Here is a 25480-nt window from a genome sequence, read left to right as displayed (position 1 = left end):
GGTGGAGACAGGTTTGAGGGAGGTAGCCTCAGAGCTCCGCAGAAGGGAGGAGGTCGTGCAGGGTTTGAATGTGGGAGAGGTGGCAGGTGGAGGGAGGAGGGGGCATTTGGTGGAGAGAGGTGAAATGAGGAAGGTTTATGATACAGATAACTAATAAACGTGGAGTTCTGAGGCCTTGGTGTCTTCAGGGAATGGGTTTTTCCAGCCGAGTGCGCCTGGGCCTCTTTTTCCCTCACGGCTCTGCTTTTAGGGAGTGTAACCACTAGAGGGCATTTCCTCGCTGACCAACAAAATTAGCTCACAGCTTAGGGGATGCTCTCTTGCTTCCTAATAGAGCTGCATTTTCCAAAATTCCCTTGGAACCCGGGGTCGGGTTTGCCTCAGAGGGTGGGTGTGAGGCCAGAAGAGCTGTTTCTGCTGCCCCGTGCCACTCTCTGTTCACTCAGTGCTGTTGATGTGGCGGGACTCTGCTTAGGGAAGCCGGTCCGCTGCTGAAAGGAATCTTGGAAACTGCTGGCTTCGGGCAGCACTGAGGGAACGTCGAGCCCTCAGTAACCAGGGCCGTCCGTGGGTGACCTTCCGTGTCACCCCCTGGCCTGGCGGGTGGTCACCCGTGTCGCCCAGGCAGTGGCAGTGCCTCAGACAGGGTTGCTCTCAGGGGCTGCCGTCCTGCCTGTGCACCGCTCCCCACCCCCCACCCCTGCGTGTGAACTGTGAGATCGTTTCTGGACGGGGCCCTGGCCCTGAGTGGGCCCGCCCGGGGCCTGCCGGTGGCTCCTGGTTCTTGACTTTGTGCGGGGAAGCCTTCACAGCATGAGTCCGGGTGGTTTCTAGGGTGCGTTGATCAAAGCTGGGGGTTGATCAAAGCTGGGGACCATGACACAGGACAGGCCTAGGATAGAAGGAGCGACAGGAGGGAGACTAGGGGGCTGCTCCGGCTCTCTGGGAACGCTGCAGGAGAGAAAGGAACCCAGGCGGCTGCACTGAAAAGCAGGAGCCCAGAAAAGCAGGAGCTCACTGAAAAGTCCAGTCACAGAGACGGGTGGGTGGGCCCAGGCCGGCCTGCCATCAGCTCACTGGAGGGTCCGAGAAACAGGGGCCTTGGAGACAAGGTCAGGGTTAGCCCAGGGTGAGCTGTCGCTGCCCATGGCTCCCTTGGCTGCAAGTCTCACAGGGCCCCTGGAGAGGCTGGGAGACACGTGCCCATGGGGGCCGGGAAGGCAAGGGTGTGCTCTGGGAGGGTAAGCACGCTGGCCCTTGGTCTTGAGGGTTTTAAAGGGTGGGAGCTTAGGGTTTGAGTAGAGTGTTCATCAGCTAATGCAGGTGTGCCCTCTTAGGGCTGTGGTCCCCACGGACTGGTCAGTGCAGGCAGGAGGTCGTTTGTCATCGCAGCTGGTCCTGGCGTCGCTGGCCTGGTTTTGCTGCTTTTCTGGGCCTGGAGCTGGAACACAGCTGAGGCCTAGATATTATTTCTGAAGAGGTGGACTTCCGTGTCTGGCTGTAAATCGCTCAGCCTGTGTGCTCAGCTCTCTGCCTCAGTTTCCCTATTCCACTTGCCAAGGAATTTTCCTAGCCTCTTACTTTCCTGTCTCAAGATTTGTCCCTGGTTTATATGCTACTTTTTAAAGGAACAGTTAGTGTACTGTTGTGAGAATGGATTCTCAAACCCAACAGAAACGATGTTCAGATTGCAGGCTGTTGCCAGTATTTCTTTCAAGACTCCCCAGATGCTGGGGAGTGGCTGCTGGTGCCTGCAGAGCAGGTCTCCCGCCTCCGGGCAGCAGCTCTCTCCATCTGCCTGCGGAACCTTTCCCCCGAAGAAGGGCAGCCTGCGGGGAGAGGGAGGTTTGCAGAGCGTTCCCCTCGGTCAGAGCGGGAGGGGGCATTCTGACGCGTTGCACCGAGAAATGAGGAGGACCCTGGGGGCAGAAAGGCTTCCACCGGGCGGGCGGGGTTGCACTGATGCCCTCTGGATCTCTGCAGGCGCTACGAGTGATGGGGAAGATGATGCGAGAGTGTTGGTACGCCAACGGCGCGGCCCGCCTGACTGCTCTGCGCATTAAGAAGACCCTCTCCCAGCTCAGCGTGCAGGAAGATGTGAAGATCTAACCCTGCGTTCCTCCCCTACATGCAACTCTGGGCAGCGAGGACTACACAGAGCTGCCGTGTTGAGCGTACGATGGAGGCCTACCTCTCGTTTCTGCCCAGCCCTCTGTGGCCAGAAGCTCTGGTCCGGAAGAGGGACAGAGCCCAGGAGACCCACTCACTTCCACGTTGGGTTTGAGACACAGACACCTTTTATATTTACCTCCTAGTGGCATGGAGACTCTGAGAGCGAAAGGCGTGGAGAACTCGGTGCCACAATCAAACTGGTTGGAGTGGAAGCCCCACCCACCAAACCCGGTGCACCTGGTGTAGAGCCAGGAGTGGTGACGGGTGGCCTGGGAGGGCCCAGGCGACGCTGAGTGTTGCCAGTGCTGAGCAGCACTGACGGTTTCCCGCCGACCCCAGCACGCGGAGGTGGCCCAGAGGAGCCAGAAGCGCAGCCCTGTGGCAGGCAGCTCCAGGCCCGTGCTCCACCCTCATGCGGACATCTGGAGGGCTTGCCAGGGGAGACGGAACCTGCCGCCTGTCTGTCCAGCCGTGTGTGCATGTGCCGAGGTGCGTCCCCTGTTGTGCCTGGTCCGTGCCATGCCCGTGTGTGTGTGTGTGTGTGTGTGTGTGTGTGTGTGTGTCTGTAGGTGCGTACTCCCCTGCTTGAGCTTTCTGTGCATGTGCAGGTCTGGGTGTTTGTCATGCCGTCTCTGCGTGCTGGTGCCTCTGTTCAGTAGTGAGCAGCGTCTCGTTTCCTGGTGCCCTTCCCAGGGGTCTCCCTCCCGCCCTTCCCAGAACCCTGAGCCGTGGTGGCCCTCCTCTCCTGCCCTGTGTCAGCCCCACTCTCCTCCTCCAGTTCAGACTGTGGAACCAAAGCTGGCCCAGTTGTCCATGGCAGGCGAGGCTTTTGGGTCCAAATGTGAGGGAGGGGTGGGGTGGACAGGGACAGCATCTTGGCGTGAGTCTCGGATGCTGTGGTCAGCTGCGACCGTGGGAAATGAGCCAGCCCAGGGCATCGTCCTCAGCAGCATCAAGGAATGGCCAAGGAATTCGAAGCCCAGATCTGGGGACTCAGATTGGAATGTCACATCTGTCTTTCATGTCCCAGATTCTGGAAACAGCAGTGTATATTTTTGGTGGTGGTGGGTTTAGGGTGGGGAAGGGAAGCGGGGACAAGAAGTGGGGAGGGAGTTCGGGGTGGGAGGGAGGCATCTGCATGGGTCTTCTACTGGGTTATCTGATCGTGGTGGAGGGAGGATTAGAGGCTTACACCTACTTCAGGGGCCCTACTGAAGGGAGCAGCCTGAGCCGAATCCTGTTTAACCTGAGAGTAGTAAGTATCTAACGCCGTCTAGGAGTACGGTTGTGGGTGGTGGTTTGGTCAGCGTATCTTAGGTATATAATAACTTTGAAGCCATAACTTTTAACTGGAGTGGGGTTTTTTTTTGTTGTTGTTGTTGTTTGTTTTTTAATTTTATTGGGAGGGTCTGGATTTTAACTTTTTTTGATATTAAGTTTTTATAAAACGAAAACCATCTCTATGTGATGATTACCTCTCAATCTATTTGTTTTTAAAGAAATCCCTACAAAAAACCACCAGAAAAAAAAATGGTTCAGTCCAACGCACATAGCTCAATCACACTGGAAATGTCTGTCCTCGTACCTGAGCCTGTTCCCACTCTGCGGGGAGAGCTGCCGCCCGCACTGGGGGTTCGTTTCTCCTGCACTGTGCCCTGCCCCACCCCCAGGTCCAGGAGTGGTTTCTGGGCTGGGGCCCGAGCCTTTTGTGCACGGTCCAGCTGGCTGCACCTTCTCCTCCTCCAGGCGTTTACTCAGCGAATGGCGAGTGCCTGCTGGGTGCCAGGCACTGTGCTAGGTGCTGGGAATGTAGCTGTGAATCAGGCTTGGGTCCTGTTTTTGGAGCACTGAAGAAGGACCTGATCCAAGTTAGTGGGTGCCTGTTTTGAGACCAGAAGTTTTCATATAGTAGTTGCTTCTGAGAGCCTTTTAAGCCTGGAATGATTGTTCTTACAGAAGACCACCGAAGGGCAAGCATGCCCCCCACACCAAAGAGACCTGTGGTGGGCATGAGAGCCCAGTCATGCACTCATTCAGAGCTTCCTTCCTGCCCGCCGGGGAGCATCATGTGGATGCAGCCCCGCAGCACCCCTGCCTCCAGCCCAGTGATTCTCTGCCAAAGCTTGTGGAGGACAGGGAGAACCCTCTCCCTGCTTACATGTGTCCCTGATGCCCCCGGCCTTTATTTATTTTCCTCATGTATTGTCTCTTTCCTCGAGTTAAAGGAGATCTTCCCCTGTTTGGGCCAATTTACTAGCTATTGACTTAATTGCCCTTGAATATATCAATTGTGTCAATGGGGGACCTCCTTTCCCCACCCCTGCTGATCCCTCACCTCTCCACCCTGCAGCAGACCCTGGCGGGTTTGAAGTGGCAGTGGGGCTGAGACTCGTGTGCCCACCACAACCAGCCTCTAGGATCTGCCAACACTCCTCAACCCAGGGACGCCCAAGCCACTAGCCTACTCCCTCAGTGGCCCGTCTGTCCTCACCACACGTGTAGTCCATCCCCTCCACCCTTGGGGAAGACTGAGCAGTTTTGGGGAAGCTCCCACCCTCACCCCCACTGCTGTTAACACTATGGGTTAGGAGTTAGTGAGTTGGGGAGACACTACAGCCCGCAGCCGCGGTGTTTGGCCCCCTGGGGCTACCCCTGATCCTTAGGGCTACCTGCACCTCTGGATTCTGGATTCACAGACCAAGTCCAAGCCCGTTCTTTTGTCGCCATCAAGGCCCCTGAACGGCATTCTCGGTACTTCTGTTTGTTTTTGTACATTTTATTAGAAAGGACTGTAAATTAGCCACTTAGACACTTTACCTCTTCAGTATGCAAATGTAAATAAGTTGTAATATAGGAAATCTTTTGTTTTAATATAAGAATGAGCCTGTCCGATTTCTGCTGTACATTATTAAAGTTTTATTCACAGAGCTGTACTGGTGCCGTCTGTTTCCCACCTGTGGCCCGCGCCCAGCCGCCGGCGGGGGAGCTGGGCGCGGGCAAATGTTCTCAGGTAGTGCTTCCGTCCTCCCACCTGGCTGGGGCCGGATGCAGCACCGGGCACGGCAGGTCCCAGTGGGGAGAGGGGCTCATCCGCTCTCCCTGGGCCTCCCTTACATGGTCCCTCTGTGTTTCGTGGAGGGAGGAGGGCCTGGCGTGTGAAGGCACAGAAGACACCGAATACCTTTCCGCTTTGTATTTGTTTTGTCTTGTAGCGTTTTTCTCTTTAGACAAAAGAGAGTCTCGATCCTGTTTAGTTGAAAGCCACCCAGTCTTGAAGACAGCCTCAGTGCTTTCTCCCCCTCCTAAATTGGAGCGCAGATGTGAATTTGGGGGCGTTTAGTGGCTCTGCGGTGGGAGTCTCCACTGGTTCCTCCGGCGTTTTCAGCGTGTGGGCGGCTGCAATGTCTCTGTCGAGGCTGGGGAAAGCGGATGGAAGTCCTGGAGTCACAGGGTTTCATGTGTGTAGGCGGCACCCTGGAGGTGGCCTAGTCGCCGCCCATCAGGCACTTAGCTCCCACAGCGTCCCTGCCGCGTGGGGTGGGCCACGTGGCCCCGAGCCTCCGCTGTAATGCTCAGAACACGACTTCCACCTGCAGGCGTCTGCGTGTGGAAAGCTCTTACGTAGAACCAGGCAACCTCCGTGTGACTTCTACCCAGAGGCGGTTCAGAGCAGCCTTTTCTCTTCCATATAAGGTCCCTGGAAATACTTGAAGGCAGCTGTCGTGTTATCATGAATTTGGCAAAGCTGAGAATTTCTGCAGTTAATACGAGCAGATACTGAAAACTGACTGTGTGCTAAGCAATGTGCTGAAGTTTGCTCTATGTACAGTAAGTGCTTTAATCCTAAAACAGTGTTTGAGGTGGGCACACGGACGTCTTTCTATGGATTTGGAAGCAGGGTTCGAGAACTCAAGTAAATGGTCAACAGATCAGATAATTGTGGCTCGAGGGGCGGGAAGGACCCGGGGTTTGCGCTGTCTGACTGCAGAAGGCAGCCCTCCACCGCTGCGCTGTCCAGCCCCCGTGGTTCCGTGTGCTCCTCCCTGCTGCCGGCTGCCCTCCACTGAACCCGCCGGAGCCTGGGGCCAGGGCAGCGGGTGACATTTCACCTGGGCATCAACTGACAGCACAGACTAGCCCACGGGTCCCAGACTGTGCTGGACACCCGCAGGCCCCATCCCACGGCCGCCTCTCCCGTCTCGGGTTGGGTAAAGTCAGGCACCTTCTCCTTCCTCCCTCCTGTATCAGCGAAGTTGAACTCAAGTGTAGGACATCATATGTTTACCCTGTTAAAGTTTACCATAGAACCGGCCCTTGGCTCCAGCCTCCGGATGATTGAAAATTCTGATTATTCTCCAGACTTCTCCATTACTGTCCCATCTGAGGACTGTTGGGCTGGAGAAAATCAAGTAGTCTACCTGTAGAAGTTGGCTTTAAGTTTGTCATATTGCCATAACCCAGATTAGCTGCTAATTGTCCTTGGACCCTGGTCATGACTCTTTGATGCATGAAGGTAACAGCAGAAGCTGAGGTAGCTTGCCGGAGGGGCAAGGCATGACGGCGGCCGCAGCTCTTGGATGCACCTGTCAGTCTGAGGACAGGGGGCCTGTAGCTAATCTCACTGACTTCAAAAGACAGTCGTCTTGCAGGCATGGGTCTACGGTTTTTCACTAGGCTGTGGGCTGCAGGTTCAGCTTCATTCTGGAAATCAGAATGCCAGCCATTCTGGTACCTCTTCATGTGCCCCTGAAGGTTACTAACAGGGTCTCACCTTTATAGGGCCCAATACAGGAGACCTGAGTTCATTTGACCGGTGTGTGCCTGGGCTTTTATTACACACATTTGAAGTCTGTTCCTCTGGGCCGCGTCTTCTGATCGTGGCAGTCTGGAAATCGTGCTTGTTCAGTACAATCAAAACAAAATCAGTTGTCCGGTGGCAGCATCAAGAGACACCCAGGGACACGTGAGGGGTGCACAGAGAGGGCGGCAGGAAGAGAGCTTCGGATCCAGCCAGGAACCGTGTGTCAAGGTTCTCCGGAGAAAGAGAACCAATACCATGGGTAGAGAGATATTTTAAGAAATGGACTCGTGATTGTGGGGGTTGGCAAGTCTGAAACCAGGCCGACAAGTGAGAGCGCCAGCCAGGCACTGATGTCGCCGCCTTGCGTCCGAAGGAAGGCCGTCTGGAGGCAGGATTCCTCCCCCTCCCCCTCCGGACCACAGCCTGTGAGGGCTTTCTGCGGGTTGGATGGAGCCGGTCCACATTCAGAAGGTAATCTGCTTTGCTGAAACCACTGGTTTAAATGCTAATCACACCTAAAGCAAACCTTTACAGCACAGGTGGCAGAGTAAGGCCCGCAGGCAGAATCTGGCCCTCTACCTTGTTACCTTGTTTTACCCGGCTGGGCACCTTGTTTCTGCCAGGCAGCAGCACCGAGCTCCTTGCCCCTAGTTAAGGCGCAGTTATATTTACACAGTCCTAAAATTACATTCAACCCTTTGAAGGCGACTGGGAGGCTGATGTGGACCCCAGTGAAAATGAGTTTAACACCCCTGCCTTACAGCAACTTCCAGATTGGCATCTGACCAAACAATGGGCATCATACCCACCTGAAAGTCAGTGGGCTTCCCATGGTCATTCAGGGGGGATTTAAGAAACAGGGCAGGTAGTCCTGGTTCTGTCTGGGGATGGGACTTGAAAGCCAAGAATGGGGCTAATGGGGTAGGGATTGGATAGACTAGACTCTAAATAGATTATCATCAAATAAGCATTTGTTGAGCAACCTTAGAGTGTCGAGCAGTAGGCAGAACGAACAGTCTGGCCCCTGCTCTTCTGGACACAGAGGGTTTGTACAGATAGAACAAAAAGGCAGACTTGGCAAAGTTCCGTCACAGAGCAATACGTACTGTGTGGCGGGGGCACGGAGGATGTGCCTGGGGAAATAGAGGACCAGTGCCCGCCCCAGGGGTGCCCTAGCCGATGCCGCAGACTGGTGAATAGGTGACTGCAGTGGGTTGAAGTAAATGCCGTGAGAGGGCGGACACTGAAGGCTCTGGGAACGTAGGACAGATGACAGTGGGCCAAGAGAAGCGACATCTCGTCTGTTTTGGAGCAGACACTGGCCTGCTGATGGCGAAGGGGAGGGGGTTTAGCGGGAAGGAGTGTGTCACCACTCAGAAACCACAGAGGGTCAGCGCGGCTGGAGGAAGGGAGTCTGCCGGAGCTGGAGCTGTCGTGTGCTCAGAAGTCAAGACTTCACCCTGGGGGCCACCAGTGCCGGTGCGTCCCCTGTGACAGGTGCTCCTCTGCCAGCGATTTTTCCTTTCGAGTCTAGACTTGGCCTCCAAATGTTTCTCAACAGCATGCTTATGTGGAGCTGTCCCCTAAAACCTCTCCGTCATTCCTCATGTAGGGAATAGGCTATTTAAAGCCAGGTTTTCACCAAGGGAGTGATGGGATCGTATACTTGTTCAGGGACAATCGCAGTGCTGACTTCAGTTGCAGTGGCGGTGGCAGGGGCAGCTGGGGGACGGGGAGACTGCTGGTAGAAGGGACAGGTTTGGGGTGCGAGCAAATGCAGACAGCAAGGGAGAGGGGCACCGGCCAGTTCACAGTAAACAGAAGAATCAGCCTGGTGCATGGCGCTGTCCCCTGGGAGAAGGGACGGGGGTGAACCCCCAAGAGGGTGCACACGTGGGGCCCCGAGAACTGTGGCTTTCTGTCCTAGCTGTACCTGTTCTGCAATGAAGCAAGGTAAAACAGCGCATGCCCTCTGCCCTAGGAGTGGCACTGTAAGGACAGCTGGAGAGGTAACCCTCCCTTCCTTCGACCAGACTGCCCTGTTCAAGCTGGAGACACGTTGCCACCCCCAGCCCAAGAGGCAAGATGGTCCCTGGCCTCTGGGTGGGACAAGACTCAGGAGGCCAGCCATATCCGATAGAGATAAACTGTCACGTCTGCCTGGCTCTGCTCCCAGACCCCCTAGAATCAAGTCCGAGCTGTAACGGGTCCCCTCTCTGCTGCCAGGCTCCCCCAGCCCCAGCACCGCCCCCGGACATGACCCCGTGGGGGCCTGAGCAGCAGCAGTCGTTCAGAAGAACAGCCGCTCCCTGCCCGTCAGCTGCCCGCCGGCTGTCCACGCCTCCCCCAGGGTTGTGCAGCTGGGGGCCCAGCCCCTCATTCCTGACCGGAGAGCCAGCTGAGCCCCAGGCCGTCGCTCCCCACCTCCCCCACTGAGGAGCAGCGGCAGCACCCAGAGCGGAGCCCAAGTGGCAGACGGGCCATCCCTCCCAGCTCTGGGATGAAATGACTACTAGAGCTCTGATGTTGAGCAAGACTCCACAGGGGCCGGAGCGTCTGGAGCTCACCCCCCAAGGGCCCCAAATTCCCTAGAGCTTGAACAGGTTGTTGGGGGCAAAATCCAGCTCTCCCCAGTTCCTCCATGGGGGCTGTGGGCTGTTCAGTGTCTGGGCAAGGGCTTAAGAGAAGGGGGTCTTACCTTGGCCTTGTCCATTAGCCGAGCCCCTGCTGTGTCTGCCCCCAGCACAAGCCAAGCCCCCTCCCGAGAGCTGGGAGCCAGGGCAGCTGGGGCAAAAGGAAGCCAAACTTGAGGAGCTCGTTCTGAGAGCCAGGGACTTGCTGTTGGGAATAAAGTACAGGTTGAGCACAGATGTCTGAGGAGCTGGAGCGATGGGGCTTTTTCAAGGATTCCCAGAGAGAGGAGAGAGGAGAAGGTGTGCCCTGGTATGAAGGTGCTGGCAGTGTGCAGCGTGCTCCCCCTACCCACCCACCCCCCAGGAGTTGTGGGGGATCCATCCACTTCCAGATGGAGTCCTGGCACCAGCCCTTCAGTCTGATTAGAAGGTTTTCCACCAAGAGATTCATGACCACCAGAGGGCATCACGGCCCCGCAGTGGGACATCCTGGGCTCCCATCACCTCCCTGGAGAAATGGGGGAGTTCGGGGGAAGAAGCAGGCGCCAGTCTCTGAGCTGCCGGTGGCTGAATCAAACAGCCTCTGGAGGCAGGAGCCCTGGGATGTAGGAGCTGTAGTGCCCCCCTGCCACCGTCTTTCCCTTCCTGGCTTCGTGTGTCTCCTCTGTTAAGAGAGGGCTTCACCGCATCCTTTCAGACCATAAGACCCTTCCCACCTCTGAAATTCCAGGATTCTGGGGGATCATGCACTGGGGCTGACAGAAACTGCCTCTCCGGGCCCAGCCTTCCTCTGGGGTTCTCCAGGGCTCCCTGCCTGGCAGGAGGAGGGAACGTGCGTGACCTCCTCTGGTGGTGGTCTCTCACCTGGAGGCGGGGAGGCCGCCTGACCTGCATGCCGAGGGGACGTCTCTGCTCCTCTTCAGCCGACGGAGGAATATCTCAGCAGGACCACCTTACACACAGGTGCTGTATACCCACGGCGTCCACTTCTCCAGGTTTCAGGCAGGGAGGTGTCAGTTAGGTAGCCCTTTTGGGTAGGTAGGCTGATGGCCCTTCCCGGAAGACGCGCAAGATGCTCTTTTGTGGGTTCTTTCAGGCATAAGCACAGGAGTGCAGAGAACAGAACCATTGCCTCTCCTGCCTTTGCTCGCCTCCCCACCCCTACCCCACCCCCAGCACAGATGCCGTCTGTCGGGCCCAGGCAGCAGACGGTCCAGGGGTCCATCTGTGCTAATGCTTCACAATAGTCCCATGTTTCCCCACCGACACCCCCTCAGCCCCTCAGCTGATGGCCACTTGGTGGTGCCAAGGGGGAGAGGTGGGAGGAGGGAGAGGAAGACACTAAGGGACTTGGCTCTTCACTCCTGGCAGTCTCCAGTCCACCCCTGCCCCTCATCCAACACCCATCTTGCCATCTGGACCTGCGTAATCACTGAGGGATGGAGAAGCACCCCCTCCACCCACACCTCCTGCAGGGCGGGGGCCCCAGGCGCCTGGGGGTGGGGGAGAGACAGATGTAGAAAGTCAAGGAGACGAGGAAGCAAGGAGACAGACCTGTGAATGACAGAGGAGTCAGCCTTTCCCGGCTGCCTCAAGTGGATGTGGCTACCTGCCCCTCTGCACTCCTCATGCCAGGTGTGTAACGCAGCACCTGTGCAGGCACCTGGCTTCTGTAACCCCTGAGCCTAGCCAGGACCTGGCGCGGAGCAGGGTAAATGTAGAAAGAATGAAGAACTGGAGAAGACAGCATGACACCGTGTTAGATTGCAGGCCCTGGAATCAAGCTGCCTGGGTTCGGACCTCAGCTCTGCCAGTGAGTAAGCTAGAGCAAGTTACTTAACCTCCCTGGGCCTCAGTTTCCTCATCTGTCAGGGATGATAATGATACCTATTTCAAAGGGTTGTTATCAGAACCAAATGAGTTAATTTGTGTATGTGAAAGCACATACAGAACCGTGTGCCCCACACGGGATAAATGCTCAGTGAATGTGAGCTGGAAAGGCTAGCAGATTTGGGAAGATGGGAGGGGGAGGGACAGTCAGGGACAGTGCATCCCTGGCCTTAGCTTCTGTTTGGTGGCTGATGTGGTGCTAGCGCCCTGTGGTGGGTACCTGCTAGTCATACGCTAGGCGGGGCCTTCCACTTCCTCCTCTCACTTCTTATTCAGCCACCACTGACGACAGAGACTTCAGCTGGGCCATCCCCACCTCTCCCAGGGGGATGGCCCCTAAGAGTGTCAGAAAGCAGCTGAGCACGCCGCCAACCCTCAGCACCTGCTCTGATCACGCACATCCCCTTCCCCATGAGTCAGCTCCGTAGTAAGGATCTGTCTGCTGGGAGCTCTGACACGGAGAGCTGAGGAGAGGTTTCCTCGGGAGGGAGCACTCCTTCCCCCACAAGGGGACAGGCCAGAATTAAGCCCTCTGTCTTCTGGGTTTCCACCCCTTCTCTTTCTCCTTGACTTGGGAAAAGGGGGAGCCTCTTTCACTTCTGCTGGGGCAGCTGTGTAAAGGGGAAACCTGGGCCCTCTCACTCCTCCTTTCAGGGGCATCTCTTCCCCAGGTACCACACCCCTCCCTCTTCGCAGCCATGCTGCTTCTCATCTTGCCTGAAGTCTCCTGCAGCCCGAGGGTTTCGTAGAATCTTCTCCTGGGTCTCCAAACCTCCTCACGATGGTCCCTCACTGTCCATCCACCACCAGATGTTCCACGAGTCTCCAAAGCTATCCATCCCCAAATTTTCAAATCTCATGCACAAGCCCCTTCATAGACCACCTCCAGCCTGCCCGCCCCCAGGTATCACTGGCCCCGCCCCGGGGTGCCTCGGTGGTTCCCAACCCCCTCCGCGACGACTAGGTTTCCCCCGGTTGAGACCTTCCCCAGCCTGGGCGGGAGTCGGGCTCCGGGCAGCGCCGCCCCCCCCTGGAGGCGGGGCCTGTGGTCCTGGGGGCGAGGCCATCGGAGGCCGCTCCCCGTCCGCACCCCCGGTCTGCCCAGCAGATCCTATAAAGGGAGGCGGCTAGCCACCCGCCTGGCTGGCATCCCCGAGCTGCTGCCAGCCCCGCCGCGCGGGGCGCCGGAGCCATGACCCTCCGCCGACTCAGGAAACTGCAACCGAAGGAGGAGGCGTCAGCGGCCACCCGGGCTCCCGACTCCGAAGTCGCTCCGGCCCGGACCTCGGCCTCCGGCCCCCCTGCCGCAGCCGCCAGCCCTGGGCCCCCCGGGGACGAGCTGTACGCTGCGCTGGAGGACTATCACCCCGCCGAGCTGTATCGCGCGCTCGCCGTGTCCGGGGGTACCCTGCCCCGCCGAAAGGTGCGTCCTCCACTCTTCCAACTCCCGCGACACCGGCCCCCCCTCCTCACCCCTAGTGCCCCTTTCTCCAGACCCGCTCAACCTCGCAACATCCCCCATCTGTGCAGGCTGAACCCCAGTCGCCCCCCTCCCCCGTTGACCTCCACAACATTTCTGCTCGTGGTCAGAGTTCCCCACAATCTTGCCCAGCCCTCGGACCCCCACGGCTACGTTCAGAACCTGCTCAGTTCCCTCGGCCCTCTCCGGAAGGCGCCAGCCTCCGGCCCCCAGGCCCCCACCTCCACGCCGCCAGATCTGGGGGCTCTCCGTTCCGCCCCCCACGCGCCGCCGCCCCGTCTGGCTCCTTTCCCTCCTGACCCCCCAGCACCCTCTCTCCTCGTCCATCTGGCCTGTTCGCCCCGCGCCCCGCCTCCCCGCGCCCAGGTATCTCGAGACCTCAAGAACCCCTCGCCCCGGCTCCTTCAGTTGGAACAGGGAGGCGGAGGGAGAGCCGGGCCCGCTGCTCGCTGGGTCCGAGCGTCCCGGTTGGAGAGGGAGGGCAGTGGATGCACCCAGTCCGAGAGAGCATTTGCCCCTCCAAGGGGACGCCTGGATGCCTGGGCTCGGGGCCTGTCGCCTGGCCCTGCGTCTGAGGTGTCTGAGGTGTGTGGTGCGAGGTCACTGCTCCCTGGACGTCGGCTGGGACCGGACGCGGTAGGAGGGGTCGCAGGGCGCCCGCGGGGCAGGAAGGATGCGGGCCGCACCCGCCCTCTGAGCCTCCCCTCCTCCGCCGGTTCTTCCTCTGGCCCGAGGGAAACCCGTGCTCTCGGAAGGGGGGCCCGGGACCCAGGTTAAGGAAAGGGAGCTGGTGGCCTTTCCTCGCTCTGTCCCCCTCCTCCTTCTCTGGCCCTTGACTCCCCCCCACACAATGAACAGCTTGTTGAGAATTTGCATTTTATGAAAATAGGGTGGAAAGACAAAGGGGTCTCTCTCTCTGTGCTGCCGGGTCCTTCCTCCCTGGCCCATTTGGGAACTGTCCTCACCCCTGAGGCCAGCTGTTTGTCCTGGAAAAAGAGGGCCCCCTTATCCTCCTAGCCTTGGGGAAGCCTGGGAGGAGGGTTCACAAGGGCACCAATGGGAAGGCCCTGGGCTCTGCAGGGCACATGGGCCAGGGCTGATCTGGGACAGGGCTTCTTCCAAGGGCCAATCATTTAGGGAAGGAGACTGCTTGAGTTTCTCAAGGGCCCTAAAGAGGCAGGAACCCTCAGCTCTGTCATTCCCCCCTCCAGAGAAAAACAAAATAAAAAGAACTCCCAATCACCCTCCTTAGTATAGTGAGACTTTAGGACATGTTTGAGATCTAAGAGTTTTTGCCCCAGAAAGCAGCAAACATATGGCAATGTTGAGAGATCCAGGCGGGGCTGGGCACAGCTGGTCCCTGAAACAGCCTAGACTGTGGAGGAAGTAGTTGGCCCCTCTGTCCCCTGCCTTCGCACACAGTCAGGCTGGGATTCCTGGCCCTCCAGGCCTGGGCCCGTGACCCCCGCTTCCCCAAGCTACTGTCTGTGACTGAGAGATGAGGAGAGACCTGACTAGCAGGGGGCCTCTGCGGTGCCTTGACAGGCCATCCCGGGGGCCCCTGCCCCTCTTTGGGAATGTCTGGGAGGAGCCCCTGCCTCGGCTTGGCTTTTCAGGAGTCTGGGAGGCCTGAGCTTTTGCAGACATGCACCCTGGGGGTGAAGACTAGCCTATCCAGTTTAATGGAACCCCTGGCCCCCAGCATGGACTGAGTGGTCCATGCCTCTGGACCTCAGGAGGATTGTTACGTCCCTGCAGTTCCAGTCACCAGGGGTAAAGCCTAGGAGGAGAGCCACGGAGTGACTCCGTTGGCGGCACTACTACCGAAGCAAGTAGTTTCACTAGCACCAAAGCAGGTTTGGAACTGGGACCAGACCACAGCGAGTCCAGGGTCCAGGGCTGGGGACCAGGTGAGGGACCTCCCAGCATAGGGCTCTCAGCATCTGCTCAAGGATAACCCTGGTCTCACCTGCTCCTTCCTAACTCTCCATCTTCCTGCCCAGGGCTCAGGATTCCACTGGAAGAATCTCAGCCAGAGTCCTGAACAGCAGCGGTAAGTCACAGCCACCCCAGCCCCTGCCCTGGTCCAAAGGGTGAGGTGCCTGGGTGAGGGTGGGGGCAGCATGACATAGCATCTCGGCCCAGCTGGGGAGGGGGGGTGGTCATTCTCCCACCTTTCCAGCGTGGCTCCCTCACTAGGCCCGAGGTGCAGGTGGGGGTGTGGGCTGTATGAAGGGGTGGCAGAGAAAGGAGGTAGGGACTTTTGAGTCATCAGGTGCTCCTCAGCCCACCCCCAGTCCCTGCACATTACCCCTCCCTGGCAGATCTGGACCTGGGAGGTGGAGGAAGTAAGAGAAATCCTCAGGGTCCTAAGCCCTCCCAGCTGCAGCAAGCCCCCGAGGGCCCAGACCATAGACAAGCTGTGTCCAGCTGCTGGAGTCTGGCTGCCCCTGCTTCCAGAATCTCAGTGCCATTCTGTGGCAGCCCTCAGGAAGGATCTGAGGCAAGGGCAGACACAGGTGCTGATCTCAAGCCCGACTCTGCTGTGTCCCATCCTGATTTGGGCCTGGCTTCTTCTAAAATGGATCAGCAGGCTATAGCCAGCTGGCCAGATTGGCCTGTTCAGCGCTTGAACTAAGAGTTGTTTCTCTATTTCTAAAGGGTTGTTAAAAACGAAGAGCCATATACGATAGAGGCCGAATGGGCCCAAACAGGCCATTCGGGCCTAAAATACTTACTACCTGAGCCTTTGCAGAAAAAGTTTGCCAACCTTTCCAGAAAACCGGAGAGCACTGGGGTAGACACAGAATTCTGAGTCACCCTGCTGCTGGCCCCAGCACACACAGAGGGTTCAAAGTGGGGAGGAACTCAAGGTTGGGCCTGGGAGTTACCCAGCATTTGGGGAGTATCTGGGTCAGTCAGAGAGCTGGGGACCTGGGTCTCAGGGCCTCTCCGAGGTTATGAGACACGAAGGGGCCTTTGGCTGCTGCTTTAACTCTGCCTCTGGCTGGGAGGGAAGGAAGGGGGTGGGGGTGGGCAGAGGAAACTCTGGGCTCCCCCAGCAGGCGAGGACCTGGAGCGGCTCCAGACCATTGTGTCCAGTGGGCAGGCCTTCAGTGCGGGAAGGGGCAGCTTTGAGGCTCCCCTCCCCCAGCCCTCACATCTGGTGGGCTGGCCCCACTGCAGCTGGGAGGAGCAGCTGTGGTCTGGGCTCAGCCTCGTGACCGGCCTCCCGGGGGTGGGGCCAGCCCTCTCCCCAAGGCTGTGGATCGGAGGAGGCTCCAGGCTGGGGCTGAATTTGGAGCCTCAGCTACTCAGTAAGTGGTGCTCTGGGGCTCCCTAGGAAGGAGGGACTGGCTGAAAAATTTAGCTAGTCCACCCACTCTGGGGGCTGGACATTCCCAGTGCCTCCCCCTACTGGAGGCTGGATTGATTCCCTGCGGCTGGATAAAGCTGATTTCAGCTGGGTGTGGGGAGGGACATTCCAGTAACCTGTGATGGGAGCGAGTTGTTGCTGGAGACAGTGAGCCCTGACTGGGTGTTCTGGAGCAGACTCCAGCATCAGTGGAGGACCACGCTCTGGGACTGCCACGCTCCCCTCTGGACTCTAACAGTCTTGGTGAGATGGCCCCCTGTGTCTCCTGCAGGAAAGTGCTGACTTTGGAGAAGGAGGAAAACCAGACCTTCGGCTTTGAGATCCAGGTGGGAGAAGCTGGGTGCAGAGCAAGTGAGGGGTTGGGAGGCCAGTCTGAGGGATGCATGGACCCCTGCCAACCCAGGGCTGAGGGTCCCCTTGTCTGTTACAGACGTATGGCCTTCACCATCAGGAGGAGCAGCGTGTGGAGATGGTGACTTTTGTCTGCCGGGTTCATGAGTCGAGCCCTGCCCAGCGGGCTGGGCTCACACCAGGTGGGGCCTGAGCTCAGGACACGGGGCTCTGGGAAGGGGGTATAACCTTACTCCCAAGCAGAGTGGGTGAGAAACCTCTTCTGCAGTCGATTCCCCTTCTTTGTCCCATTTCTTAGAAGGCCAGAAAGGAGAATGGCTAGATTCCAGCCTTTGGATTCAGGCGAATCTTCCATTTACTGTGTGACCTTAAGCAGTCCCGTGGGTAAATAAATGGGCACAGTAACTTGTCCTCACAGTACAGCGTGGTGAGGGGGTTCCCTGGACACAGAGTCAGGGCCTGGAAAATGCCGGATGTTGCCGTTGCTGTTCCTCCTCCTCCTGGCAATCTGGCACTCCAGCATGGGCGGGAGCTGGGGAGGGAGTAACATTCCATTAGATCTTCCTGATCTTGGGGATCGGGGCCTATCCTGCTCCTGACTTGGCCCAACTCTGGGGTACCTGTGTCACATCTTCTAACTAGGAAATCATACCTCCAGTAGGAGACCCTTGGGATAGGCCAAATCCAGAATCCCAAGTTCCAGGGAGGGGCAGCCTGAAACTTCACGAATTCGCCCCCACCCACATTCTACTGCCATTTTCTTCCTTTGCCTACTTACCAGCAACCCCTGGTAGCCAAGTGGTATATTGCAACTTTGCAAAGTAGTTTCATACCAACTCTCCCTCCTGTTCCCCGAGGCAGGCGAGGCAGGCGCAGCAGGGATTCACACCCCCTTGTTACAGATGGGAAATGAACCCTCAGAGATGGTGGCTTGTCCTGCCTGAGGTCAGGAAGCTCTGCAGTGGCGTGGGGCAAGGCTAGTTCTTAGCTTGGTGCTGCTCACCCTGCCCCCTTCCTGTCTTGCCTGGGTCTCATGACAGCTTGTGGGCTAGACTGGAATAACCAACCCTGGGGGCAGCCCAAGGTGGCGGGGTGGGGGGCAGGGTACTCAGCCTTTGGGGACAGGGCTTCCTGAAGGTGGAGTGAAGGTGCTGGCTTATGAGGGCCCTGGTCCCTGGGCTGGGGTGCTGGGCCTAGACAAGGTCTCCGGATAACGGTGAGGAGGGGGGAGGGGGCAGTTCAGGAGTATTCAGTGGTTGTTATTACCCCTCCCCTTTCTGGCTAATGTACGGGGCTTGAATTCTGTAATGGCCCATGGAGCAGATGCTGACCTCCTGTCTTCCCGGCAGGGGACACCATCGCCAGTGTCAATGGCCTGAATGTGGAAGGCATCCGGCATCGCGAGATCGTCGACATCATTAAGGCATCTGGCAACGTTCTCAGGTATGTCTAGGTGCCAGGGCCCTCGTGACTCCTGAGCTCGGCCTGTCTCGGTGTTTCCGCTGGGGGGCGCACTCAGCCTCTGACTCCCCGACCTCCTCAGGCTGGAAACTCTGTATGGAACGTCAATTCGGAAGGCGGAGCTGGAGGCTCGTCTGCAGTACCTCAAGGTAAAGCAGCCCAGAGGCTGTCAGCTTCTACCCTCCTCTTCCTGCGCCCCTGCCCTGCAGGCCCCAGTCTTTCTCAGGGGGTCGTGTATCTGTCCGAACCACCTTTTAACCTCGAGTTTTCCTCTGTGGACCCCCTGCTCGCTCAGTCTGCACCCACCCCCTGCTAGTTTCTGGCTGACTCCTGACGGTGAGGCGGGTGGTGTCTCTTGCAGCAAACCCTCTACGAGAAGTGGGGAGAATACAGGTCCCTGATGGTGCAGGAACAGCGGCTGGTCCATGGTGAGTACACTGGGTGTGAAGGGTAACTCGTGCCCCTACTGATGCCCTCACGCCCTCAGCCATGCTTCCCCTAAGAACGCTGGGTTACTGCCCCCCTCCAAAGTGAAGAAAGGTTTGTTGAGCTACTACTCTGGATACCATGCCACCCTGGGCTAATGCACACACATTTTTATTTTATCCTCAGTAGTTCTCTGAAGGTAAGTATTAGTATCAGCTCCATGTTACAGATGGGAACACCAAGGCTCAAAGAGCACGTCTCAGATCTCTTCCATGGCTCATGGCGTAACTGGCCCTCATAAGGATTTGAGTGCATATCTGTTTTACAGACAGGGAGGTGGGGCTCAGGGTTGTGACTTGCCCAGGGCCACACAGATGGTTACTAGGAAGTCGCTGAGGTCTCCCACTGTGCCCTCTGACGGCCCGCCCTCTTGTCTCCTGCCCTGGCAGGCCTCGTGGTGAAGGACCCAAGCATCTATGACACTCTGGAGTCGGTGCGCTCCTGCCTGTACGGAGCCGGTCTGCTCCCAGGCTCACTGCCCTTCGGGCCCCTGCTGGCTGCACCTGGGGCGCCCCGTGGGGGCACACGGCAGGCTGGGGGTGACCCCGATGATGCCATCTACCACACGTGCTTCTTCGAGGGCGCTGAGCCGCCTGCTCCCCCGCCACCCCCAATCCGCGCTCCGGGCCTGGGCCCAGCTGAGACCCTGACCTGCGGACTGCGGGCAGGGCTGAGCCGCAGCGCCAGCGTGCGGTGCGCGGGCCCTGGGGGCGGCGGCGGCGGGGGCGCGCCAGGAGCGCTCTGGACTGAGGCCCGCGAGCAAGCCCTTTGTGGCCCTGGCCTGCGCAAAGCCAAGTATCGCAGCTTCCGCCGGCGGCTGCTCAAATTCATCCCCGGACTCAACCGCTCCCTGGAGGAGGAGGAGAGCCAGCTGTAAGGGAGGGGCAGGCGGGGAGGGGAGGTATTTATTTATTTATTCGTTCCAGCTAGTGCAAAAAGAGAGGGGGGTTGGGGGGTCAGGCTGGCGCCAGGCCCCGGAGAGGGACCCCAGGAGCCCGGAGCAGTGGGAGAGGGTCCTTGCCAGCCCAACGGGCCTGCTAGGTTCCTGGCTTGTCTCTGCCCAGCAGTAAACCCAGGCCACAGACCCCTTTACTCCTCCTCCCTAAACCATAGTGGGAGTTGGCACAGGGGAGAACCAGGCAAGCTCGGGGTTGGGAGAGGTTCGGGGACCAAAGATGGGGTGTGCCGTCCTACATCTGGTCATTGGTGCCTTGTGGCCTGTGCAGGAAAACTCCTTCAAGGGGGTGGTGACCCTGTCCCGTGAAGCCCTCTCCTCAGCTTTACTCGCTCTCCTTGGCCTTGGGGAGAAATGACCTATTGTGGGTAGTTCCCCCACCGCCTATACACACACCCACACACCCAAACAGGTCCATCTAACCAGTGGGCCCCCCAGGGGGCCTACGATGCTGCTCCCCCTCACTCCCAGTCTTGATCCTTAAGGGCTTGGCCCCTCCCAGGGGCCTGTAAGTTGGGTCCCGCTGGGCAGGGGTCCTGGGTTCTCTGCCCTTTGGGGGACAGAAATGGGCATGTTGGGGTGGGGTGGGGGCAGCACAGGCTGTTCCACCATTTCGCATATTGTTGCTTCTGAACCACAAACTGTATAAAATTGATGGTTTTTGCACCTGTGTCAGCGTGGTGACTGCCTGAGGGGGAGGACTGGGCTCTGTGGCTCCGCCTCCCCCACACCCCTGCCCCCAACACACTGGCGCGCACACACACAAAAGCTGTATTTTACATCTTATTTACTTGGAACCTGCAGCCAGGGAAATCGCCCCGGGGGTTCTTAACGTACGTGTATGGGCCTGACTGGAGGCCCCACGCCCTCCTCCGAACGTGGGCCTCTTGTCTCAGCGCATCTTGGGTCTCCCTCCCCAGATACCCACGGCAGGTGGCAGCCAGGTCTCATCTACAGTCCTCACTGTCCTTGTGTAAATGACTGTGCCTGGCACCCTCTCTTCCCAGGGGCTGGAGTCTCCTGCAGAGGAGACCTTAGCTGTCACCCAGCCAACTTGTGATAGGCCCAATCACTGATCACTCCTTAGTGGTTTCTCAGTACCTCCAGATAAGACTTCTAGCTGGCCCCTGCCTGCCTCATTTCCTTGTCCTCCCTTCCCTGTCCCTGTCCCTGCCCTGGCCACCTCGTTGTACCAGGCACACTTCAGATCCACGCCCCTCAGGAGCCTCGGCACCTGCTCCTCCCATTGCCGGCTCCTTCCGTCTTCAACTCTGCTCCCAAAAGCCTTGCCGCCCAGTCCGCAATACAGCCGCACCCTTCACAGTGATGGTGGGTGCCCTGGCTTATTTCTGTCATACTACTCATCAGCATCTGAAACTCTGGATTTTTGTGGGCTTTGTGTCTCACCTGGCCCCTCCCCATGAGGATGTGGTCTCCTTTCTCAGCAGGGCTTAGGGAACTTTCCTTTTTTTCCCCTTTTTTCAAAGATTTATTTACTTTTAGAGAGATGAGAAGGGAGGGATAACGAGAGGGACAGAAACAGAAACATCAATGGGTTGCCTCTTGTGCGCACCCTGACTGGGACCAAACCCACAGCCCAGGCATGTGCCCTGGCTGGGAATCGAACCAAAGACCTTTTGCTTTCTGAGACAACACCCAACCAACTGAGCCACACCAGTCAGGGCACCCTTTCTGTCTTATTCACTGCCTCATTTCTTGCCTAAAACCAGTGTGTAGTAGAACATGAGTAAATATAGTGTGTGCTCAGAGCACCTCTAAGTGACCCGTTTAGGGTCACACAGAAAGTGAATGGCAGCCCTGGCCAGGTGGCTGGGTCGGTCAGAGCATCGTCCCATACACCAAGGTTTCGGGTCTGATCCCCGGTCAGGGCACATACAAGGATCTGCCATTGAGTGCATAAATGAGTGGATCAACAAATCGATGTTTTTCTCTCTCAAATCAATTTTTAAAAATTAAAAAACAAAAAAGTGGCAGAGCTGGGCCCGAGACTTGAGACTCGTGTGCCAGAACTCCTTCCTGACAGTGACGGGCATGCAAGGGGTGGCCGTGAGAGGTCTTAGCAGCAGCCTCCCCCGCCAGGCTAACGCTTCCTCCTGCACCACTGCACTTCCTCCCTAGTGGGCTCCCTGCCTCCTCCCTTCCCCACAGGCCATCCCTACACACAGCAAGCAGTCAGGGTGAGCCTTCTAAAACGGCAATCAGATCACAACCCTCCTCTGCTTAAAACCCATTGTGACTCCCCCGGAACAAAAGAATGGGATCCGAACTGTTTTCCATAGCTTATCCATAGCATGGTGTCCGTCTGGACAGATGACTTACAAAAGGCATCCCTTCCTCTGGGTTGCAGCAGCCCCCCAGACCCAGCAATTTCGCATCGGGAGCCCTGATGTGTGAAGACCTCCAGTATCTGGTCCCTGCCTTTCTTCAAGCTCAGAAGGTTCCTCCTTCCATGTCACTTTATCATGTGTAAGCCGCACTGTTCTTTCTAGTCCTATTCCTCAAACATGCCAAGCTCTTCCCTGCCCCTGGCCTTGCCCGTGCTGTTTTCTCTGCCCGGAATACTCTTACTTTCCAAGGCTGATTCCTCCCTCCTCAGGTCCTCCTCAGACAGGTTTCCCTGATCTGATCAGAAGCCATTCCCTGGCCCCATTATTATTCTTCTTGAGCCCTCCCTCCATTTTTCTTTCTTTATAGCACTTACAACCGATTGGTAATTTGCCTGACTTCTGCGTCTGTCTGCATTGTGCCTTCCTAAGGCAGGAAACCTCCTTGTTTACCTTGTACCTCCAGGGCCTAACAGCCTGGCACACAGCAGACAATCAATAAATGGGAATGTCACCTTGGGGCCAGCCCTGTATAGGGGTGGCCATTGCCCCCCCACCTCTCAGCCCTTCCCCTGCCCCATCTGGAGTTGGCCTCTGTGGGCCCCTCTCACACAATCCCTTGGGGGCTGGGTGTCAACTCCAGAGAAGGCACCTACACCTGGCTGCCCTACCCTCCCTGGTCCAGGGAAGGGAGGCCATTTGATTAAGAAAATGGAGCTTCCCTAAGCTCCCTGTTTGAACAGCTGCTCTGCTGTGATGACAAAGCCACTCCCAGGGGCTCAGGTCTAGGAGAGGGGCCCACATCTCTGCTCCCAGAGCCCAGGGCTCTCAGCAGACCAGATGCCTGAGCATAACTGGTACCTTACTGGGGGTGGGGACTGTAAGGGCCTCCCTGGCTTTCTCCTCCCAGAATAGATGCCCAGCCACTTTCCTACCAGCTGGTTCTCCCCCCACCCCGCCCCCATGCAGCTTGTCCCGGGAGTGAAGTCAGCACCCCTTGCCCAGGCCAAAGGGGGCTCCTGGCTAGCCACTAGCCGTGTGCACCCAGAGGAGAGAGAGGGGGTACCCAGGGTGGGGCTGGATCCCACCTCTCAGCTGATAGGATGATGGCACCGGCACAGCAGCCTCCTGCCGTGTAGGTGGGTGACAGGGAGTGACTAATGTGTGAGCTGCGATGCTAAAAATTAATCCAGGGATCGTGTTTGGTGGAGGGGTGGGGGTGGGTAGGAAAGGAGCAAGCACTCACAATACTGTGTGGTCGTTATTCCTCCTGCTCTGCCTCCCTTCCTTCACCTCCGACTGGCCTTCTGGTCCTCTCAGAGCCTCAGAGGACTCTGGGGAGCCCTTCCCCATCCCTAGGACAGAAGGGGCCCCTGATAATTCCAGAGAGGAGGAGGAGAGTAGATACCACTCCAGGCCTTGGGCATTGAAATGGGAGGACACAGCCCTGCAGGTACAACTCTGGTCTGAGCCCCCCACACAGCCCTGAGGCTGCCCCATCTCCTCAGCACGGCGGCTGCCCTTTCCTGAGACCCCTGGTTCTTTCCCCTTTGCCCAGGAGTTTTGGGGAAGGACCGAAGCACCCAGTGCGCAAAGGTTCCCATCAGCAGGCCAGAGCTGGGGAACAGTGGGGGTGGCTTCCCTTAAGGGAAGGTCAGGGGAGTATCTCCCTCAGCACCTGCTGTGCACCCAGCGCTGTGCTAAGTCAGCACTTCCACACCAATCACCTCACTTAGGCCTCACAGCATATCTGAGAGCCGTGAATTGTGTCCCCGTTTCACAGATGCAGAAACTGAGGTTAGAGAGGTTAAGGTAGGCAGCACCTGGCAGAGCCAGCATCCTCTCATATCTGTTTGTCCCTAGAGCTTGGATTGCAGAGTGGGAAGGCTTCCTGGAGGAAGGAGTGCGAGGACAGGGTCAAGGTGGGAAAGGACTCTTTAGAGGAGCTAAATCTTTAAAGCTGTGGGACTCCCTTTTGGGGGGAAAGTGGGAGCACAGATTGTATATGGAAGGTGGGACCTGAAGGAGCAGGTTCTGCGATGGGCTAGACAGCAGAAGGAGGAGGGGGTGGGGTCAGAGGGGACAGGGTTCCGCAGTGTGAGTGCCATCCTGCAGCCAGGCGAGAGCGTGCCCATCAAAGCAGGGACCTCTTGGGACCAGGTTTCAGGGACCAAACAAGAGGCTTGGCCTTGGCCACAAGCTTTGTTGACCCACATAAGGAACCCTGTGAGGAGGGAACCTCACACTCTGGTTTGCTCATAGACAAAACCAGAGACCTTGAGCTGAATGGCAGCAGGAGGAGAAGAGGTGAGACAATAGAAGGCACTCCCTGATCACCAGTCAGTCACTCATGAAGATGGGGAACTTGGAGGTTGTGGGGCTCCCCAAGGGTCAAGAGAAATGTCAGGCTGTGTTTTTGGGAGGCTGCCTGGTCCCGCACTGATGTCTATATTGGATGACCTAAAGGAGGAAGTGAAGGGCTACAAGAAGCGAGAGGGAGGGAGGGAGGGAGAGAGAGAAAGAGGAGAAAGAGAGAGAGAAAGAGAGAGAGAGAGAGAGAGAGAGGGAGGGAGGGAGGGAGGGAGGGAGGGAGGGGAACCTGGGGCTGTGGAGAGGACAGGACAGGGGACCAATGAGGCTTCCTCAATAGAATAAAGTATCCAGGAACTGAGACATTCATTGGAGAGTGGAGCAGGTGCACCTGGCCCCTGGTGGTGACCTTGGGACACTGCACCTCAGCTCTGACCTTACAGACCAGAGTGGAGCAGCAGTTGGGTGCTGGGAAAGCAGCTCTCACTCCTAGAGCCTGCCTCTTCTGCCCTTCCCCAGCCCTGCCCCACGAGCAGAAAGTGGAGTCTCCTCCAGACCCGACAACCCATCTTAACCTCTCTGACCCTCGCCGAGCTTGGCATCGAGTGGGCAGGCAAACAACACGGATGGAAGGCAGTGTGTCTGAATAGAGTAACAGTGAGTCCAGAGCTTCAGTTATCAAACGAAACTTATTTCAACCAGCACACCTTCTCTGTCGGAAGCCCACGTGGTCTAAAGGCTCATGGCCTGGGGTGTGGGGAGAGGGGAAGAAGCACACATACAAAACTCTAAGACAAAAAATTGTGCTCTAAGGGAGACCCCCCACCCCAACCACGGTGAATATTCTGTTCTGGGGGTTTAGCCTTTCAGTAGAGAACAAATAATTCTACGCAAAAAGTAAAAATTATGCAAATACTACCCCTCTGGTCCTCATTCCTTGCTGCTACCCGACAGAGTCACTTAACAGCTCCCCTCAGAGAGGGCCAGGTCCACTGAGCACCGCCATGCCCCTCCCCACCTGTCAGAGTGACAGACCTCCCAGGCCCCACCTGTAGCTCCCTCTACTCTCACGCTGACTGAGGAAGGCAGTCTCTGGTGAAGTGAATGCAAGACCGGTGATAACCAGCTATTGCAACAAATTGCTGGGGGCTCATTTAACAGTAGGTAGGGCTGTCCTGAGTAGGGAGTTCTGAGGTGCATTGGAGCATCGGTATTTTTAA

The 25480-nt window shown here is 57.5% G+C and overlaps 2 protein-coding genes across 2 annotated transcripts in view; both read left to right on the top strand.

Moving 5' to 3' along the window:
• ACVR1B (activin A receptor type 1B) overlaps positions 1–5099 on the top strand; it is a 35549-nt gene extending 30450 nt beyond the window's left edge. Inside the window, exon 9 of the mRNA XM_045829375.1 lies at positions 1984–5099. Within this exon, the coding sequence (XP_045685331.1) occupies positions 1984–2109 (126 nt within the window). The 3' untranslated portion in view covers positions 2110–5099. The remainder of the gene's footprint in view (positions 1–1983) is intronic.
• Positions 5100–11697: 6598 nt separating this feature from the next.
• Positions 11698–20251, top strand: TAMALIN (trafficking regulator and scaffold protein tamalin). Its single transcript, XM_045829438.1, has 8 exons — positions 11698–12919; positions 14980–15029; positions 16624–16678; positions 16783–16885; positions 18053–18146; positions 18247–18313; positions 18526–18592; positions 19040–20251. The coding sequence occupies exons 1-8, from the start codon at positions 12689–12691 to the stop codon at positions 19525–19527; spliced, it is 1155 nt and encodes a 384-aa protein (XP_045685394.1). The 5' UTR covers positions 11698–12688; the 3' UTR covers positions 19528–20251.
• The last annotated feature ends 5229 nt before the right edge of the window (positions 20252–25480 follow it).

Source organism: Phyllostomus hastatus, unplaced genomic scaffold, assembly GCF_019186645.2.
Source record: "Phyllostomus hastatus isolate PE091 unplaced genomic scaffold, TTU_PhHast_1.1 phas_scaffold_93, whole genome shotgun sequence".
Taxonomy (NCBI): domain Eukaryota; kingdom Metazoa; phylum Chordata; class Mammalia; order Chiroptera; family Phyllostomidae; genus Phyllostomus; species Phyllostomus hastatus.
The sequence above is the reverse complement of the archived record's forward strand: the minus strand, read 5'-3'. Positions and strand labels throughout refer to the sequence as shown.